Source organism: Caretta caretta, chromosome 11 (genome assembly GCF_965140235.1).
Source record: "Caretta caretta isolate rCarCar2 chromosome 11, rCarCar1.hap1, whole genome shotgun sequence".
Lineage (NCBI taxonomy): Eukaryota > Metazoa > Chordata > Testudines > Cheloniidae > Caretta > Caretta caretta.
The window spans coordinates 65,665,553-65,684,981 of NC_134216.1; the positions used below are offsets into that span (position 1 = coordinate 65,665,553).

Below are 19,429 nucleotides of genomic sequence, written 5' to 3' on the forward strand. Positions count from 1 at the left end.
GCTTGTCTGGGAGCGTGATTTCCCCACTGACGGTGACAGAAGAGCAGATGGGAAAAGCCAGTGCGAGGAGTCAGCGTTCGGGCAATGTAGCAGACCCTATAATGGTTGGTGGATCATCAAAGAGCGATGCAGAAGGCTATGCATTTGTTCCAGGAACCCTATCCAACGGAACGGCAGTCCCTCCTTACGTGGCAGGCAGAGCAGCCAAAGAGCCTGCAAGAGTTCATAAAGGAACAGGTGCAGCAGCAACTGATACAGGGCCTGGTGGGTCCCGTGACAGAGAACAGCAGTGGGACACAGGGGGTGAGCCTGTGTAAGATGGGCCCCACAGATGACCCTGATGCGCTTTTACAAACTTTTGAGAGGGTAGCAATGAAAGCCCAGTGGAATAAGGGATCGGGGGCCCTCCGAGTGGCTCCTTGTTCAAGACCAGGAGGAACAGGCCCAGGACTATGACAGGGGTGAAGGCACCTATCCTGGACTGGGTTGGCCTTTTGGTCAAAAAATGACAGACATTTTGGGCCGCTAGATGGACTGGAGGTGACCCAGGGTGTTTGCGCAAAAAATAACAGACTGGGCAATTCACTGGCTAAGGCCAGACACCCCAAGCATGGAGAAAATAACAGACTCGATAACATTGGTGCAGTTTCTCCAGAGCCTCCTGAAAGTGCACCCATTTGGGTCCAGAGGGACCAGCGAGCGACCCTGGAGGAAACGGTAAAGCTTGCAGAAGAGTTAGTGGATGCAGACTTTCCCAGGAAAGAACTACCGATGTTTCAGGGACTGGACTCAGGGAAGAAGGTAGGCGAGTTGACCACACCCAGGATGATCAAAAGAATCCCTAGTGGAGGAGAACATGGGGGAGGGACAGCAACAGGTCCTGCTGCATTCTCCACCATGTTGTCAGAGTTCACTAGTCACTGCTAGGGGTGCCTCTTCATGGCCACTCTGGGGATTAGCTCTTTCAGCTTAACTCCCTCTTCTTGCGGTTTCTTGGCCCATTGTCTTGCTCTGCAGCCTCTCTCTTGCTCCTCACGAGCTGCAGCGCCTCGTCATTGTAACTTAGCCCTCCAGTCAAGTCACAGTAGTCCGTCCCTTCTGGAGTTCTACGAAAGTCCTCCACAGCATCCCAGCCAGTCCTTACATCCACTGTCCTGGGTGAGTCACTCCCTCAGCGACTGGGACAAATGCTCCTGGTCAGTCTTCAAGATCACGGTCCAGAGTGGGCCACTCATTCAATGGCTGCTAGGGGGAACTCAAGCTCACCCTGTACTCTGGGTTCCAGTTTACAGGTCCTATCTCCAGCAGCCCAGGTCTGTACTACCCCAAACCTTCCTGCCTCTCCCCTGGACTACTTCCTACCTTGCCTATCCCAGGCTCGCATTCTGCACCTTAGCTATGCCCCTATCACCTGGGTCTGCTAGACAAACCCTTCCTCTTTGGTCTAAAACCCCTTTCTCTCCCTTACCCCAAGGAGAGCGATTGCAGCCCTCTGGCTGCTACTACCAGCTCCCTGTTTTTATAGAAGCCCCTTCTGTTCCTCTAATGGTGAGCTTCCCTGGATTAGGGCTCTCCTCTCAGTGTAAATATCCCCCAGCTTGCAGCCTAATAGGTTAATTGGCCCATCTGGCCTATGTTAACCTCTTCAGGGTGAGTGTGGAGAACACACCCCATCTCAACACCCCAGAATGAAATTAGCCTGTTTCGCAGCTGCATCTCACTGTTGGCTCATATTCAATTTGTGATCCATTATCACCCCGGGCTCCTTTTTAGCAGTGCTACCACCTAGCCCGTTATTCCCCAATTTTGTAGTTGTCCATTTGATTTTTCCTTCCTCAGTGAAGTACTTTGCACTTACCTTTACTGAATTTCATTTTGTTGAAGTCAGCTATATACGTGTGCATGTGTGTGTGTGTACAGGGTCTAGCACTATGAGGCCCCGATCTCAGCTGAGGACTCTAGGTAGGGTTGCCACCCGTCCGGTTTTCACCCAGACAGTCCGGGTTTTGGTTTATGTGTCCCGGTGCCATTTACAAGCCCTGGTGTCAGTTTTTTTAATCTGGCGGGAAGAGGCAGAGCAGGGGTGTGGCCTTGGGGTGGGGGGCGTGGGGAGGGGAAGCAGATGAAGGGGCGGTGCCCCAGTGGTCCAAAGGTGGCAACCCTAACTGTAGGTGCTATGTAATAGAAACAATAGCAATAAAAAAGCCAGACTCACATGTGCGAAAGCATTTCAAATCCATGTCAGGTCTTTCTACTCACTGCTCCAGTGCTAGCATGAAAACAAACAGCAGTTTACTCCTTAACCTTGCATTGCATCAATTTTCCTCACAGACGTTTAGCCCCTGATCAAAAATTGATCACGCACATCCCAGTCTGACAGATGAACCATGAAAACCCAGTTGTTGTGTTCTCTAAGCCCTGATGGTTTAAACTCTGGATCAGTTGATCAACCTGTACATATGGATGAATGGGGAGTTTTATATCTTGTTCATGGGGATTACCAGCAGAAATTACTTTAAAAATAACACACAAAGGGGAACGCGTGCTCAAAGAATATAGGTCAGTGGAAGTGCAGGGTTAAGCAGCGGAATTGAAATCCAGTCAGAACGTAAACAGTGCGTGACCTCCTTCTTCAGCATAGAAACCCTTAAACTTTTTTTCTGTCTGGTTATTAAAGCAAAGAGTGGGCCTGACTTTTAAAGATCTCAAACCAGCCTGTCTCTGAATACAGCTTAGGTTCTTGATTGACTGCAGGCCCAAACTGTAACATCTATGTACCAGATTTAAGGGCACAGTCATATAGATAAACATAGATAGACCCTCACCTGGTGTAAGTCAGTATAGCTTCATTGACAGAGGCACTGTGGATAGGAGAATGCACTGAAACTCAGGAGACGTGGATTTTATTTTCAGCTTTGCCACTGGCCTGCTGGATGACTTTGGGCAAGTTACTTCACGGCTCTGTGCCTCAGTTTTCCCTTTTGTAAAATGGGGATAATGGTCATTATCTCCTTCAGTAAAGCATTTTGAGAGCTATGGTTCAGCGTGAAGTGGTATTTTTATTACCTTGAGTTATGACAGCTGAGGATCTGGCTTGTAATTATTTGGTTTAGCAATTAATTGCAGGTGCAAAATTATGGGCACAATTTTGTGGACGCAAAACTGTACTTATAAAATCAGAAGGGGTGTGTCAAACTCGTGACCATTGGCGTGTGCATGGGTGTGAAATTATATAAGGTATATCAGTCCTGTTTTATAATCAGAATTTCCCACCATGACCCTAAGCATGACCTGTTGTCCAGGTCAGCTACTACAAAGGGTATTGCAAAATGTCCTATTTGTAGGGAGTATTTTTTTGCAAAAGAAATCTGTTTAATGTAGAATTGTGGTAATCCCACTCACGCCCCCCATCAGATAACCCATTGATTGACTTCAGATAACCCCTTCTCATGATCACTGGTTACATTCAGAGCCTTGCTTAACTTATTTGCCTTTTTGCACTCTTTAGATAAAAAGAAAACCCCTTTCCACTCAAGCTGTTTGCTTTGTATTGTGTGACTTAGTGGAAGGTGGAATCGCTGAGTCCATGTTACTGCACAAAGCAGCTGACTGATTTTTTTTTTTAAATTCTGGAAGTTCCCTCATTGGTGGCTCATCCATACAGGGCCATAGGTCTCATGAGATCTGCACGGGACCCTTCTGATAGGAGGCACAAGTAGGGTGGCTATGCAAGCAGGCTGCTGCACATCCTGGCCCTAATCAAACAAAGCACTTAAATGTATGTTGAAATGGAATGTGTCATGTGCTTAAAGTTAAGCATGAGCTTAGGTGTGTTGATGCATTGTGGTCCATGGGCCCCACAGAATAGGTGCATGCCAATTCTGAATCTACTAGTGAAGAGGGTAGTACTGGGGGGTAAAACAGGGAAGGATCATGGGAGCTAATTCACACGGATCCAGGGGCCAGGAAACCTCATGGAAGGGAAGCAGCTGCTTCTCCAGTCTCTAAGTTGCAGAAAGGCTGCACACTATTGGATCTGGCAGGCTGCATAAGTATGGATCTCTTCCTTCCGCCCCCAGTGCAGGACAGTGACATGAAGTCTGACTTCCTAGGCTTCCTGTGGGATTTGAACTTTCCCCTCTAGTAAGCTCTGCTACAGTGAAGCTCAGTTGAAGTAGAATGAAACCCTCCAGTAGTTTTCATGAGCAGCGATGAATGAACTGCAGTTCTGGCTACTGGGAACCTCTGTGCATAATGAAATAGGTTTTCTGGGGATTTTTTGGGTAGAACAAGCTTCATTCAGTATGGGCCCAATTCTGCGGCCATTGATCTCAATGGGAACAGGAGCAGGCCTCTGATGAAAGTTCCCCCGTAATTTTATTTTGACTGAATTAGCTATCAGTTACAACCAAGATTTTCACAGGTGACTAGTGATTTTCACAAAAAGAACAGGAGTACTTGTGGCACCTTAGAGACTAACAAATTTATTTGAGCATAGGTTTTCGTGAGCTACAGCTCACTTCATCGGATGCTCACGAAAGCTTATGCTCAAATAAATTTGTTAGTCTCTAAGGTGCCACAAGTACTCCTTTTCTTTTTGCGAATACAGACTAACATGGCTGCTACTCTGAAACTAGTGATTTTCGGTGATTCTACATTTGAGTGACCAGTTTGAGAAACCTTAAAGGGGCTGAGCCCCCATCCTCTGAAAATCAGGCATCTTCAGTCGGGAACCCAGAATCCTTACTCACTTTAAAATCTTGGTCGGAGGCTTTTATCAAGCCATGAAATATTGATTCTTGCTGCTTTCCACATTGCAAAGTAACTGTATGATAGTGGTTCGCTTCTGGGTTTTACACTTAGAACAATTTTAAAATGTATCTCTGTTTAATACGCACATTTGCCTCCTCCTTCTACTCTGTACCTCGGCAGGACACTGTAAATAAATGTGAAATAAAGTTCAGTGTCCCCCCGCCATAAATTTTTTTAAAAGACTATTTTCCAGTATAGTGTCAGCCAAATAACACTGGTCACCTTCTTCAGATTTGTTTTTTCAGTACTTTAGATGTTACCATCTGACAGATCTTCTGGCTTTGTGGCTTTAAAGTCCCTAACTTCTCAAATGCATGTCTTTTATCTTGGAGCCCTGGAATGAATTTAAACTGACCTGTAGAAGGGATGAGGAGAGGGAAGGAAACATACTAGCAAAAAAACAAACAAACAAACAAACAAACCCCCCACTTCTTATCTGATAAAAGTTTTAGCTCTAACAGTGATACACTTTATTTTTCTGGTTTCAGAGTAGCAGCCGTGTTAGTCTGTATCTGCAAAAAGAAAAGGAGTACTTGTGGCACCTTAGAGACTAACAAATTTATTTGAGCATAAGCTTTCGTGAGCTACAGCATGCATGCATCTGATGAAGTGAGCTGTAGCTCACAAAAGCTTATGCTCAAATAAATTTGTTAGTCTCTAAGGTGCCACAAGTACTCCTTTTTATTTTTCCTATACTGTTTCTTTCTCTCAATTATTTCCATTTTGGCTTTGACTCAAGACAACAATCCTATTCAGGACAGCCCTTAAACATGTGTTTAACTTTAAGCACATGCTTAAGTCCCATTGAAATCACATTTAAGCATGTGCTTAAAGTTAAATAAGTGTTTAATGCTGCCCTCAATAGGAACAGACTAATGACTTGTTTAAGAGCTCTCTTAGCAATGCCTGATACATTTGCTGGCTGTAGAAAGTCAGCAGTTCATCACTTCTGTGTGATCACTTGTGTGGTCTGAGCTGACATCATACCACACAATTTGGGAGTTGTTTCCTGGTCTTTGCAGATAAGTTGCTTCTCCTGCCTCATGCAAATGCAGTGACTTTGAAAAGGGAAGTGGTTCCCAGATTTGAGGGGTAATCTCCTTTTGATCCCTGGAGAGCTCGTAAATGGACTTTACAAATCATTTTTTTAATAATAAAGAGGGAATGGTATCAAAAAATACAGGTAGTGTAGTTCAGCATGCTTACTCAGTGGTATGGCACCACTTTACATTCCAGGAGGGTCTGGCCGACAAGAAGGACCATTGTATTCTGTGTTTGTACAACATCTTGCACAGTGAGGTGCTAGTCCAATACCTAAGCACTACAGTGATAAAATAATAATAATAACAGCACTGGTTTTTTCTACCAGAGCAGCTCATTCATACAATACCGTGAGAGGGCACTATAAATAGCACGCTGGGCACTGATGTTGCTGCAGCATGAAGAAGGCTGCAGGCTCAGCTGTGAGCAATTACACACTTTGTATTGGGAGATGATGAGCACCTGGGCTAATGGTGTAATTGGGGGGGATATAAGTGGAAGGAACAGGAAGTAATGGGAAGGTTGGAAGGAAAGCTCAGAGGTGAGCCTGGGCTGAGGCATGAAGGTTGTGGGGAAGCTACCTTGTGCTGTAAGTCTGCAGAATGCTGTGATACTTTGTAAGGAAAGAATAAATATAGAGCTGGTGAAAGGGTAATAACCTGGGGTGTGTTTGTGACCGTGAGGCCACATGAACTGGCCACTCAGCAAAGTACACTGGATAGTGACTGAGGTGCCCTGTGACAAGTGGAGGCTTGTCCAGGACTATTAACCCTTGCAGCTGAGAGAAGGAACCTTGAGGGGTAACCTGGGCGAAGGCAGGTGATCTGGGCACCAGGGACAAGATGCTGTGCTGGCTAGTGGAACAAGAAAAGGGGATGCAGAAGACCCAGCAGGCGGAGGGGCAAGCCTTTCTGGGTTGTCAGGTGCAGCAGCAGCAGCAGCAAATCTTGCAAGAGTTCTTCAAGTAACAGACCCAGATGTAGCAACAGCTGCTGCACAGGCTGGTGAATAATGGGCCTGAGACTATGTAAGATGGCACCAGGGGATGACCCTGTTGCCTTTTTACTTTGAGCAGGTGTCTACTAGCTTCAGATGGGACAAGAGTGCATGGGACCTTTGACTAGCCCCTTATCTGGCTGATGAGGCTGATATGGCCCTGAGCGAGTGCCAGGCCATAGACTATTATACGCTGAAGGCCACTATTTTAGAAATACTGCCAAAAATTCAGGGCATCCCAAGTGGAATGGCAGGATACGTCCCTATGGCCTTTGCAGAAATTGTTAGACTGAGCCATTTGATGGGTACAGCTGGATAGACAGGAAATTGAGGCCCTAATGGACTCTGTTATTCTGGAACAGTTTACACACAGCATCCCTAAGATGACAAGAGTCTGGGTTTGGAGGCATCAGCCAGAATCTTTAGAGGCGGCAGTAAAATTAACAGAGGAGTATGTGGAGGCAGACTTTCCCTGGAAAGAGCTCCATAGCCCTAGGACCAAGGACGGGGGGAAGAAGGCTGAAGAACCTCATGCTGTGAAGCCCAGGAAGGGATGCCCGGGACTAACAAGGGGGCCCCAATTGGCCACACAATAGTTTGCCCCCCCCCCCGGTGCAGGGGCAAAGGACACACAAAGAGAGAGTGTTCCTACGTGCACTACAGGTTCACAGAGTTCTGTCGGTGAACAGGTCTAAAAGGGGGCACGGGGATAAGGACAATTCCTGTCAAAGTAAGCTGAAGAAGAAGGAAGCTGAAGCAGAAGGAAAGTTTAGATGTAAACTTTAGGGTAGGGATAGTAAAGTCGTTGCCTTACTCGGTAATGTTAGGAACAGAGGGGACCTCATTCCCCTTGTGTGAAAAGGGTAGATGGTGGGGGGAGGGAAGGGACCCCAACCAGTTGGGTCAGCACAAAAAGCTCACGAGTGTGGATGCTCCAGGGAGTCCTCCAGGTTCAGTGCATGAGAACCCTAGACACGTGGTAACACGCTCAGAAAGATGAGAGACCCTGGAGGACTTGGCGGGAGGAGTAAAATGCGAGGAGGGGCAGCGGAACAGAGTGTGCTAGCTCAGGGACACTTGGAAGAGAAGGAGGGAGGAGGCTCTGCTAGCTCCTGGGAGGAGCAAGCCCAAGCCAAGGCACAGGATGGAGAAGAAGCCGAAGAGAGGGAGAGGGGTCCTGCCAAGGAAGCTTTGGTGGGTGAACCTACCCTGATAGTCCTGAACCAGGGGCAAGATAAGACAGGGGAAGAGAGGGATCCTGAGGTGGTGGCTCTAGAGGGACAATTCACATGGGTAGATATAAGCCAAGAGCAAAGTAAACTGGAAGAAAGATCTGTGGGATGTGATTGGTGTGATGACCAATGGGCAGAGATGGAGCTGTGGGGAAAATCTCCACCCTCTAGGTGTCTTTTTTGGGTGGAAAGCAGGAGACCCTCACTGGTGGTCCATGGAAGGCCAGCCCCAAAGGGAACAGGAACCCTCAGTAGAATATCAACCCTTTAAAGAGGGTAGGGTCCAGGAAGCAAAGAAGACCTCTTTCAGAAAAGGCCTCAAGTGAAATAAAGGGGGGCAGGGTGTGTGTGAGAGACAAGGCACTCTTAGTAGTGACAGGGCACTATAAGTAGCTGGTCACTGATGTTGCTGCACCATGAAGAAGGCTGTAGGCTCAGCTCTGAACAATTACACTTTGTGCTGGGAGATTGTTAGTACCAGGATGGCAATCACTGGGCTACCGGTGTAATTGGGAGGACATAAGTGGAAGGAACAGGGAGCAAGGGGAAGCTCAGAAGGAAGGCTCAGAAGTGAGCCTGGGCTGAGGAGTGAAGGCTGCGGGGAAACCACCTCTTGCTGTAAGCCTGCAGCGATACTTTGCAAGGAAAGAATAAATACGGAGCTGGTGAAAGGATAATAACCTGGGTGTGTTTGTGACCCCATGAACTGGCCAGGCAGCAAAGTACACCGGGTAGTGACTGAGGTGCCCTGTGACAAGTACAAATTCACAAATAATGCAAAACAGTGTCAAAAGAGTAAACTCTTTGGGCCATGTCTACACTAACAAACGTACAGCGGCACTGTAAGATTGCTTGCATAGCTGCTCTCTGTCGATGGGAGAGAGCGCTCCCCTCGACATAATAAAACCACTTCGACGGTGGGCTCTCCCGCTGACCTAGCACTGTGCACACGAGCGCTTATGCCGACTAAACTTAGGTCACTCAGCAGTGTGGTTTTTTCCAAACCCCTGAGTGACATAGGTTTTGCTGACATAAGTGGTAGTGTAGACATGGCCTAACTCCTCTGACTTCAATGGAGATTTACAAAGTAAAATTGGGAGCACAATTTGTACCTCAATATACCAAAAAACAAAGAAAAATGGCTAACTATGACTACAGGGCGGTTAACTAGCCACTTCCCCTAAAATGGTCCCTTAGCACATATTCTAACTGCTTATGCTAACTCTTTGTTGGATCTTGTGTTTAGCTGTGACACACTGAGTACCTTTTCCAGACCTGAAGAAGAGCTCCCTGTAGCTCAAAGACTTGTCCCTCTCAGCAGCAAAAGTTGGTCGAATAAACGATATTATGTCACCCACCCAGAATGCAGAATCCGAGTTTGCGTTTCAAGCACTGAATATTATCCAACACAATGAAAGGAGGAAAAAAACAACAACTCAAGGCTCGAAATATAATCTGTGATAGTGTGAATATAACTTAACAGATGCAAAATGCTGAGATCGTAGGAAAAAATACTAGTTTATGAATTGCATGTACGAGTTTGTGTGTTTGCATGAATTCAGAATGACCTTTCCAGTACAAAGTGCACTTCTCTGGTATTCATTCATTCATGAACACGCCTGCCTTTTTTGTACACGTCCCCTCTTCAATACATACCGTCAGGTTGCATCAAGGGCATTCTGTTGCCTGGAAAAACACCTCCTATCATTCCCCTCTTTGAATCTGAAATTGAACAGCTGTGTGCTATTTTATTTTGGAAGTGTTGTCCTTCCCTCACCGCAGCTCTAGCGATGAGTGAATATCCAAGAGGTTTGCTGGCCGGGTTCAGATAAGCCCCTCCGCCTTTGTAGTGCTTACCTAACTGATCTGAGGTTTGCTTTCCCATTCCCCCAACTACATCCATCTCCTTTCCTCTGGCCACCTATGCCCATTTCTTAATTCTCAACCCTTCTCTCATACAGGCAGGCCCACAACATTCTGGGCATGACCCCATCATATAGCCTTACCCCAGTGTCTTCCCCTCTCCTTAACTTGTATCAGGCACCCAGCTCTTCAAACTAGTTACTCGATGCACTGTAACTGAAGGAAATACTATCATACGGTACTTGCATTCTGTTCAGCTAAAGCTTTTCCAATTGCATATGTATTGCTGAGAGAATGTGGGTACATACATAGGGCACTCAAATCCTTTGGCATAATATATGCCTAAGTGCTGAGCTGAGCACCCAGTTTTATGTGTCTGCCTGCTACTTTGAGTGTTCAGTTAGGAGATCCAGGGATTCTATTTAAGGCATTCATGCTTTAAAACTGGGGCCACAGTTTTAAATCAGTAATGAGAATAATGTAAGAAAACAAATGTATCTTTCTTCCTCAGTTTCTGGGTTCATTATACATTCCCTCCCCCCCCACTCCAATTCTGTCTAATGGGGAATGCCATTACATTTGGGGAACATACTGGAAGGAGTTGCAGGAAATACATGACGCTCACCAATGTTTGGCGAGAATTAGGAAACCGCATGGAGTCCATTTCAGCTGCTGACTTTGTGATCTTTGCTGATACATATTTGTATTGTTACTTGTAGTGCAGCAGCATCTAGGAGCCCCAGTCATAAACTAGGACGCTGTTGTGCTAGGTGCTGTACAAGTATGGAACCAGAAGAAGGTCCTGGCCCAAAGAGCTTACAAGCTTTCCATTTCCCTACTTTCTTTTGCAACATGCTGGTAGCAACCACATTATTTTTTCCCCTTTTGTCCAATATGTGTAACCTGTCCCCAACATCACACACCAGAACTCTAGGAAACCTAATGGGTAGAAAATCTTTCTAAGGTTACAGTCCTGGAGACTACTGGAAGAATAAATGCAGCTGTTCCTAATCTACTTGTTAAATAATATTCCAGAGTATTGCCTTAGTGTATCTGAGCTCTGTTTATTCACTGTATAAATTGGTTTAGAAGGATTAGATTTTTATTGGTGAATGTCTGTAAATGACAATTTCACAGTGCACATGCAAATTGTTGAAAAAAATATCTCCACTGATGATAATCTAAATTTACGGATAGGCAATGTAAGAAAAATGCTTGCTGAAGACTTATTAGAGTTTGATTTAAAGATATTTACTTTGTATATTTTTGTGTGATGTTGACCTCCCGCCTGCAATAATTTAATGCAAATGTTAAAATTTAATGTGATACAAATAGAGAAAATGCTTAAATAAACATTGACAATATTACACACATAAAAATTGTATCAAGCCGATGTATCGGGAAGTTCTCTGGTTGCTTCCTGCAATTCTCTCAGTCCTCCAGTAGGGGCAGTTAGTATTCGATGTATGATGCAACCTAGTCAACATGACCACAGTTCATCTCTGTTGTAAGTGCTCTTCAGAGGAGGGGAGGGAAGAAGGCGGGGCCACACTGAGGACTTTTAATGCCAGAAAGCATGGGAAGGCAAAAGAGAGTGCTGTGCAGTCAATCCAACACGCTGGCTGCTCCTCTGTTTTTTTTACTGTAATTTGCAGAAGTACCTGATTGCCTGTATCTAAGTCTAAAAAAATACAAGTAGGATATATCTTTCTTTTTTTAACTTTAGTTACCAATCAACCTATTCAAGATGACAAGAATTTTGACTGCTTGCAAAGTGGTGAAGACTTTGAAAGGCGGATTTGAGTTTTGCAATGTGACTGCTCATCATCACTGGCGTTTGTCAAGGTCCGGTACCAGATTTTTAAGTGTCAAGGTAATGATAACCAAGCTCTCGCTAGTATATGTTTAGTGTGCAAATAAACCGCTTGATGCAGATAAGTTGACTGACTTAAAACTGAGCCAAATTAGGCTTCTAAGCCTTACTCTGAGCCTGCTTGGCTACAGGGTTTTATTGTCTAGGACTCTGTAGTCAGAGCTGAAATTGTAGGGTGAATTGCACTGAAAGGTGAAAGTTCATTATTCCTGTTAAATATTATAGAGGTATTTTCTTTTCAAATACCTTAGATCTCCAGAGTGCTGATAGCGAAAGGAGCTGATCTTCTTGTTTTAATAGTAAAATACTTACATGCCTGTTAAACTGTGCTTAACTTTTAAGCATTTGATTATGCTTATTAAAAGGGGTTATACTGGGGTTTGGCCCTGAAACTCTTAATACATGGGAGATACACAGTCCTGTGCCTCACACTGGAGCCCTTTATTTAAGTGGCTGAAATAGTATCAGTTTAGCTCCCAGTCTTCAACACAGAGGGCTGAAGTCACCAGCCGCTCCTTTCTCTAGCTTTACCAGTGTAACTCAGTTGATTTCAATGGAGTTATATTGGTGTAAAGCTAGTGCAGTGAGGCATTGGGCCCTGTGTGTAAATTCTGTAGCACTTGCAACAAAAGTTTCATCATCAGACAGACCCAGACTAGAACAGGCCTCTGCCTATGTAACCTGCCATGGGTACTGGAACAATTTTGATAGTGGGGTACTGAGAATTATTGAACCAAACTGTAAACCCTATATGTAATGGAAAGTACATCAAACCAGGGGATGCTGCAGCACCCCCTGCACCCCTAGTTCCAGCACCTATGTAACCTGTTGCCACAGTACTATCAACAAGCATCAGAATCATAACTATGGGGAGTGTTATAGGGAAAGCTGTAGGGGAAGCCAATGGGTGTTATCTAACATAGTTAATTTCCACCATATGAGACTAATCATCATTGTTTCTATCCACTGAGGCCTCCAGTTTCCCTAGACACATTTGTAGGCCATTGAATTACAACAGAGAGCAGCTCTCTTAGCTCCCACCAGAGATCTGTTAATCTTACACCACAAATCATTGTAAAGATGAAGAAAACTGAAGGAGGAAAAAGGCATCTCTGCTTCTTGCATAGGAGCCAACTCGTGTTGGGTCCCATCTGACATCTAGGACTATGGGCTTTGAAAGAAAAAGAAGCATGAATTATGGAAGTTGACAAATATGGTAACATTCTAAACTAGGACACTTGCATTGTTATTGGTTTATTTCTGGTGGAGCCTGCCATCTTGCTTCTTCCCTTTCCCAAGAATCTACTGTGGACATGAATTATGCCCATGTCTGCCCCTGACTTAAAATCCAGTGCAGAACCCTTCCTTCTGCAATGAAACCCAGGGCTGCTTCAGCCTCTGCTCAGGTCAGGAGAGCAGGAGATCTTCCTCTTGTGATGGCAACTGCAATCCTGCTTGGCAAATTAAACACCTGCCATCCTTACAGCTCTAGCCAACACAACCATTTGAAGAAGAGACATACTTAAATAAAAATCATGCATGTGGAACAAATGATATAGCTTTCCACACTGTAAATATGCAAGCCAGAGGCATTCAGTTCAATTCAATGAGACTTTATTGGCAGGAGAGGCTAGAGTATGTTGAAGTGCTGAAAAAGCAAGACAGACCCTTCCAATGTGTATTAGAGGATCTGCTTGGGACAGGGTTCTGTGCTGGGGATCTGATCCCCGGTTTCCATTTGTCACCAGTGTTCATTCCTGACCTGGTGGCAGGTTGCTACAGATTGCAGTGTCATTTCTGCCATCTCTCGCCTTCTTCCCACGGTCACTGATTCAGCATTTGGCACAAATCTCCCTTTGTTTTTTACGTTTCACGGTAGTGAAGTATCTGGTGATACTAGTATCGCTAGGGTGATAGTCATATGCTGGGCTCTGGACCACTTTAGATTGTTGATGGATTTGATTTGGTTTTCCCAGTGACAAGTATATTGGTGTTTAATGTTCTGGTCTGGCATCTTGTACTTTTTTAAAGGACAGATCTATAGGGGGGTATGCACATATACTGTAACTCGTCAACGGGACTGCATAAGGACAAGGCCCGCATGGTCACTTTATAGGAGTCTGCTAGGTTGGGTGGCGCGGCGCATCCAGTTAAAAAGGTTATGACACAGAAAACTGCCCAGCTGTTTTGGTCTTGTTTTAGTGTCCTCTGTGTGGTAGCTAACTCTAAGCTCATAAGGCTACAGAGTGATTTCCTAACACAATTAGCTCTTTGTCGATAATACATTCATCCCAAAATACACCTGTTCATCTACTGTATTATTTAGTGGTCTTTTTAATGGTAGCTTTTGGAATATTTAAGAAGGTGTGACCTTAAAGTCATTGAAGGTGATAAATGCAAGCATAGCTATGTGTTGGCTGGTGGGTCAAGGGCAGTGTGGTAAGATTTACCATGTATAAAAAGAGCTGAGCATTTATACGTTTATAAGTGGGTTGTGACAGGCTGCTTGCTATCTTCATCATGACTCCTTCACTGCTAGACAATTGGCATCAGCAGCTTCTTTCCAAGGGTTTTCAGGCACGTGGCCTGCCCTATTGTATAATGGCATAAGGGGTGGGTGGGAGGCTGATGCAAGCAAATAACATGCATGTTCTTTTTGTTTTGCTCATTTATGTGTGGTTAATGCCTTCCAAATGTGTGCTCTGCCCGGGGAATGGTTAAACTTATGGAAGATGAATGTGGAAATAACATCTTCTGGCTTTATCTTCCTAATGAAGGTCACAGCAAAGATATGTAAACACACCGCTGGCTGGGCTATATGCAGGGGTGAACTTTGGAATTTTGGATCTAAAAACATGAGCTAAAAGGCCAGGTCCATTACCTTGAAGGCAGCAGCAGGCTCATAAACCTCTAGACACAATTTATCCACTAGCGGGGGACAAAGAGCCACATGATGTTTGCCTGGCTGTTATTACTCCTGGGGGAATTCTGCGCTATTGCGCACACACATAATTAATGTCCCCTGCAGATTTTTTTGTTCCCTGAAGAAAAAAATTATATTCTGACAAGGAAGCAAAGGGAAACAGGAAGAGTGGTCATGCGCCTCCCCAGCAGCACAGGTGTATCATTTCAGGCACCTGGAGCAGCTGGTGGAGAGGTAAATCACTGCGGGGGGGGGGGGGGAGTGAGGCTCCTGCCCTGCGCCAGGCTCAGCTGCAAGCCCTGACTGGACTGGGGAGGACAGAACTTCCTCTTCTTCTGCAAGGAGCTGTCAAGCTGGGTCTGGGTCAGAACCACCACCAGAAACCTTCCTGGCTGAAGGAAGATCCACCCCCACCCCCCTGCTTCTAGCCTTCATTGCTCCTCAGCCACAGGAGGAGGGGTTACTGTATAGGGAGCTGTCCCCCCATCCATCCAACCCCCATGCATCTGAACCCCCCCATACCCAGACCCCGCTGCTGAGCTCACCCACCCTGCTGAGCCTCACCCCTGCATCTGGAATGCCCCACACCCAGAAACCCCACTGAGGTCTTCCCCTGACACTTGAACCCCCACCCAATGAGCCCCATCCCCCCTGCACCTGGACCACCCTGACAAGCCTCCTGCACCTGGACCCCCATCCCACTGAGCCCCAACCAGCTGCAACCACACCCCCCTGCTGAGCCCCACCCATCTTCACCTGGAACCTTCTGCAGAGTCCCGTTGCTCCTGTGCATCCAGATCCCCCATTGACCTGCCTGCACCCATATTGCCCCACTCAGAACTCTCTCAACCCACACCTGGATCCCCCCACACTGAGCCTGCCTGCCCACAGCTGGTGTGGCTGGCGTGGAGGGGCAAGGCCTGAGGTGTTTATGGAGCAGACCCAGCCCTTGTGCTGTGTCAAGTGCATCTCACTGATGAGTCAGTGTCCTGGAGGTGGGGGGCTGCCGGGTGATCTTCCAGCTCCGTGAAGCTGGTGGCCTATGTGCCTCACTGCCATGTTGGACCCTCCACATATATTTACTGACAAATAAAATTTGCATTTTTCTGGCACAGAATTCCCTCAGGAGTACGTGATGTAGGACACTAGTAGACTAGGTCAAAAATTTTAATTCAAAATTTTTGGATGAAAAGTGACATTTGAGAAAACAGAAATTCTCTCATAACATAGGTTCATATAGTTTTTTTTCAATAACCCCCCCCAAAAAACTTTGCTTGTTGTTTTTTTCACACCTCCCTCCCCTCAAATTTAGCAAAACTTTTGATGAAAATAACTTCAATTTTCTTAGGATTTTTTCATGGAAAATAAAATACATGTCCCTTGCAACACTAAGCACTAGTCTCAGGTGTTTGTACAGTGAAGAGCAGACCTGATTTTTTGCAGTTTTTTCTAGAAGTGGTGAATGTTTCAACTTCCAGGTTTGACTTTCATTATGGATCATTTGGCCACCACCTTCTTATTCAGCTCATATCTTTGCAGAAACTACCTTGCTAGCTTATATAGTTAGAGCTGAGCAAACAGTTTGCAATTAAACTTTTATCTTCTTCTCACAGATTATCAGGTGAGCAGATAGCAGATTCATTGTTCAAAATTATTTGATTGTTTTTTTAAATTTATTTTGGCAAATTACTTCTAACTCTACATTGATCAAGAACAGTTTTCTGCAAGTTGTTGGTATCCACCATTTGACTCATGCTGATCAAATATGAGAGGGTATTTCTGGTCTATGATAGATAAGTACATGAGAACTCTTAATACAAATGTAAAATCTGATCTTCGCAAAATCTTGTGCACTTAGAAATTTTCTTCTTGCAAACTTTAGTGACAGTAAAATTAAATGTCATCAATGTGTGAGAAAAGCAAACATGCTTGGGGCAGGGGGGAGAGGATGAATGTTGCCCAAGCAACTTTATTTAGAAACAGGGAATTTTAACAAATATTTTCTCAACACACTAAATTTGGAGAGTGAGAATCATCCTATATAAGCAGAATGAGATGGGAATGTTCAGTTATCCATCCAATCTTAGATCCGAATGGGATTGATTTTTTGCTAATACTCTAGGAGGCAAAGAATTCTCAAAGTATTTCTGATATCAGGTTGAAAACTAACAAAGATAAAGTAGTAGGTTTCCTGTGCTGGTTGCTGGTGGTGGGATGATGTATTAGGTAAGGACTTGTGTATGCATGAATAGTAGTCCACTTAGTGACACAAAGGGGTGAGGTAATATCTTTTGTTGAACCAACTTCTGTTGGTAAGAGACAAGCGTTTGAGCCACACAGAGCTCCTCTTCAGTCTGGAAAACTTACTCAGTGTCACAGCTAAATACAAGGGACAGATTGTTTTGCATAAGTGGTTAACACACATTTAAAAGAACTACTCAAGGTGAAGTGGCCCGTTAACACCCCTCCAGTGATGGTGGGGGGGGGGAAAGAAGGGGGAGCTAGGAGTTGGGCAGTGGGGTTCAGGGCTGTCCCTACCCATATGCAAAGTACGCAGCTGCGTAGGGCACCAGGAAATTTGGGGCACCACATTTCCTGGTGCCCTATGCAACTGTATGCTGCTCCCGCCCCTGCTCCACCTCCTCCCAGCCTTGCCCCCACTCCACCCATTCCCCAAAGCCCCCGCCCTGCTCCGCCCCTGCCCTGTCCCCACTCCCCTGAGGACTGCAACAGGGCCGGGCCTGCACTCACCGGCGGTGGGAAGTGCAGTGTCCCGGCCCCAGCCGGGGGTGGTTCCCCCTGCCCCCCAAGCCCAGCCCCTACCCTCCCGCACGGAAGTCTGGGCCTACCCCCAACCCCCACATGGAGGCCTGCCCCTCTCCCCATGGAGGGGCGGCGTAGGGCCCCAGAATAGCTAGGGATGGCCCTGGTGGGGTTGTTAGTGGGCAACAGACTGTTGTAATAAGCCATAAATCCACTGTCTTTATTAAGACCGTGATTTTTAGTGCCAAGCAAAGTTATGAGTTTAAGCTCCCAGGCTTGTCTTTTGAAGGTATTGTGCGGGTTGCCTTTGAGGATGAGGACTGCGAGGTCAGCGATAATGTTCACCCACAAGTAATAGTGTTTTTGTCTTATCACCCAAGGGGGAACACTTTTCACACAGGCTATGTCTACACTGGAGACTTTCCAGCAGCACAGCTGTACCTATGGAGCCGTGCTGCTGTAAGATGGCTTGTGTAGCAAAGACGGGAGAGAGCTCTCCGGTCGACATGATTAAACCCCCCCCAACGAGCGGTGGTCGCTACGGCGGCGGGAGAAGCTCTCCCACCAACACCACGCTTTGCACACTACCACTTATGCCGACAAGGCGTATGTCGCCCGGGGGTGTGTGGTTTTTTTTTTCACCCCCCTGAGCGACAAAAATTTTGCTGACCTAAGTGGTAGACATGGCCTCGGTCTGAGTACATTTCCCAGCTCAGGTCCACACTACAGACCTGTATGGGTATAAGTACTGTCGGAGTGCGTGGCCGTCCCTCCCTGTCACTCTCGGAGGGAGGCCACACCTCCTTACTCTCACGCACCTGCAACCTGTCGTCCTAGCTCTGGCAGACAGCAAACAAACACAGGCCTCATGGCCTAAGGTGCGGAGGCTGCCTCCCCAGGGGTGGGGTGACAGCGGGGGGTAGGGGACCCTAGGCCCACCCTACTTCACCAGGTCCCAGCCCAGAGCCCTAACCGTGTTCCGCCACTGGGTCAGCGGGGATCCGGCTGCAACATGCTCACCTGGCCTCAGGCAGCAACTCAGCCAGACTACCGTCGGCTGTCCCTGGGCTACTTCCTCCCCTCCCCTTGGGGTGTACCTGGATCCGGGGGTCGTCCTCCAGCTCTCCAGGATACACTGCCAGTGGCAGTCCCAGCAGCTCCTCGGTGTCTGGGGAGACGGACAGCTCTGGAAGGTCTGGGGCGACGGACAGCTCCGGAAGATCTGGCGAATCCTTGGGGCAGCAGACGTCCTCTTCGGCTTCCCATGCCGGGGCGGGTGGGAAGCATCCATCTTCCTGGGTGGCTCCAGCCCAAGTGAGCTGCAGGGCTCACCTTTTGCACTCCCGGTACTGTCCCTCTGCCTCCAGCATGGCAGGCATGGCCTTCCTGGCCCCACCCACCAGGGGGCGGGCAGTAGTCCCTCCCTGTCAATCTCGGAGAGAGGCCACGCCTCCTCACGACAGCTACCTTGCTCAGAGCTATGAAAAATCCACACCCCTAAGCAACGGTTATACTGATCTCACCCTTGTGTAGACAGCACTATGTTGACAGGAGAGCTTCTCCCATTGACATAGCTACCATCTCTCGGGGAGGTGGATTAGCTACGCTGACAGGAGAAGCTCTCCTGTTGGTGTAGGAACAGCAGCGTTTTAAGTGTAGATCTGTCCCCAGACCTGAAGAAGAGCTCAGTGTAGCTCGAAAACTTGTCTCTCTCACCAACAGAAGTTGGTCCAATAAAAGATAATACCTCACCCACCTTATCTCTCTAAAATCTGATGACTGACAGGCTACAATGCTGCATACAGTAGTCAACTTGTTTGAAAAATCTCACTGGCGCCCTGGATTATTGGAAGTGGATGAACAGAAAAGAAAAGCAGATGAGTTAGTTGCAGCTCATTTAGAGATGAGCTTGAAACAAAACTCCTG

The 19,429-nt window shown here is 46.5% G+C and overlaps 1 protein-coding gene across 2 annotated transcripts in view; it reads left to right on the plus strand.

The window, feature by feature from the left end:
• CPS1 (carbamoyl-phosphate synthase 1) overlaps nucleotides 1-19,429 on the plus strand; it is a 153,973-nt gene that overhangs the window by 18,260 nt on the left and 116,284 nt on the right. For both annotated transcript variants that reach the window (XM_048870121.2, XM_075118122.1), the window contains exon 2: nucleotides 11,671-11,817. In XM_048870121.2, coding sequence (XP_048726078.1) covers nucleotides 11,692-11,817 — 126 coding nt within the window. In that variant the 5' untranslated portion in view covers nucleotides 11,671-11,691. The remainder of the gene's footprint in view (nucleotides 1-11,670; nucleotides 11,818-19,429) is intronic.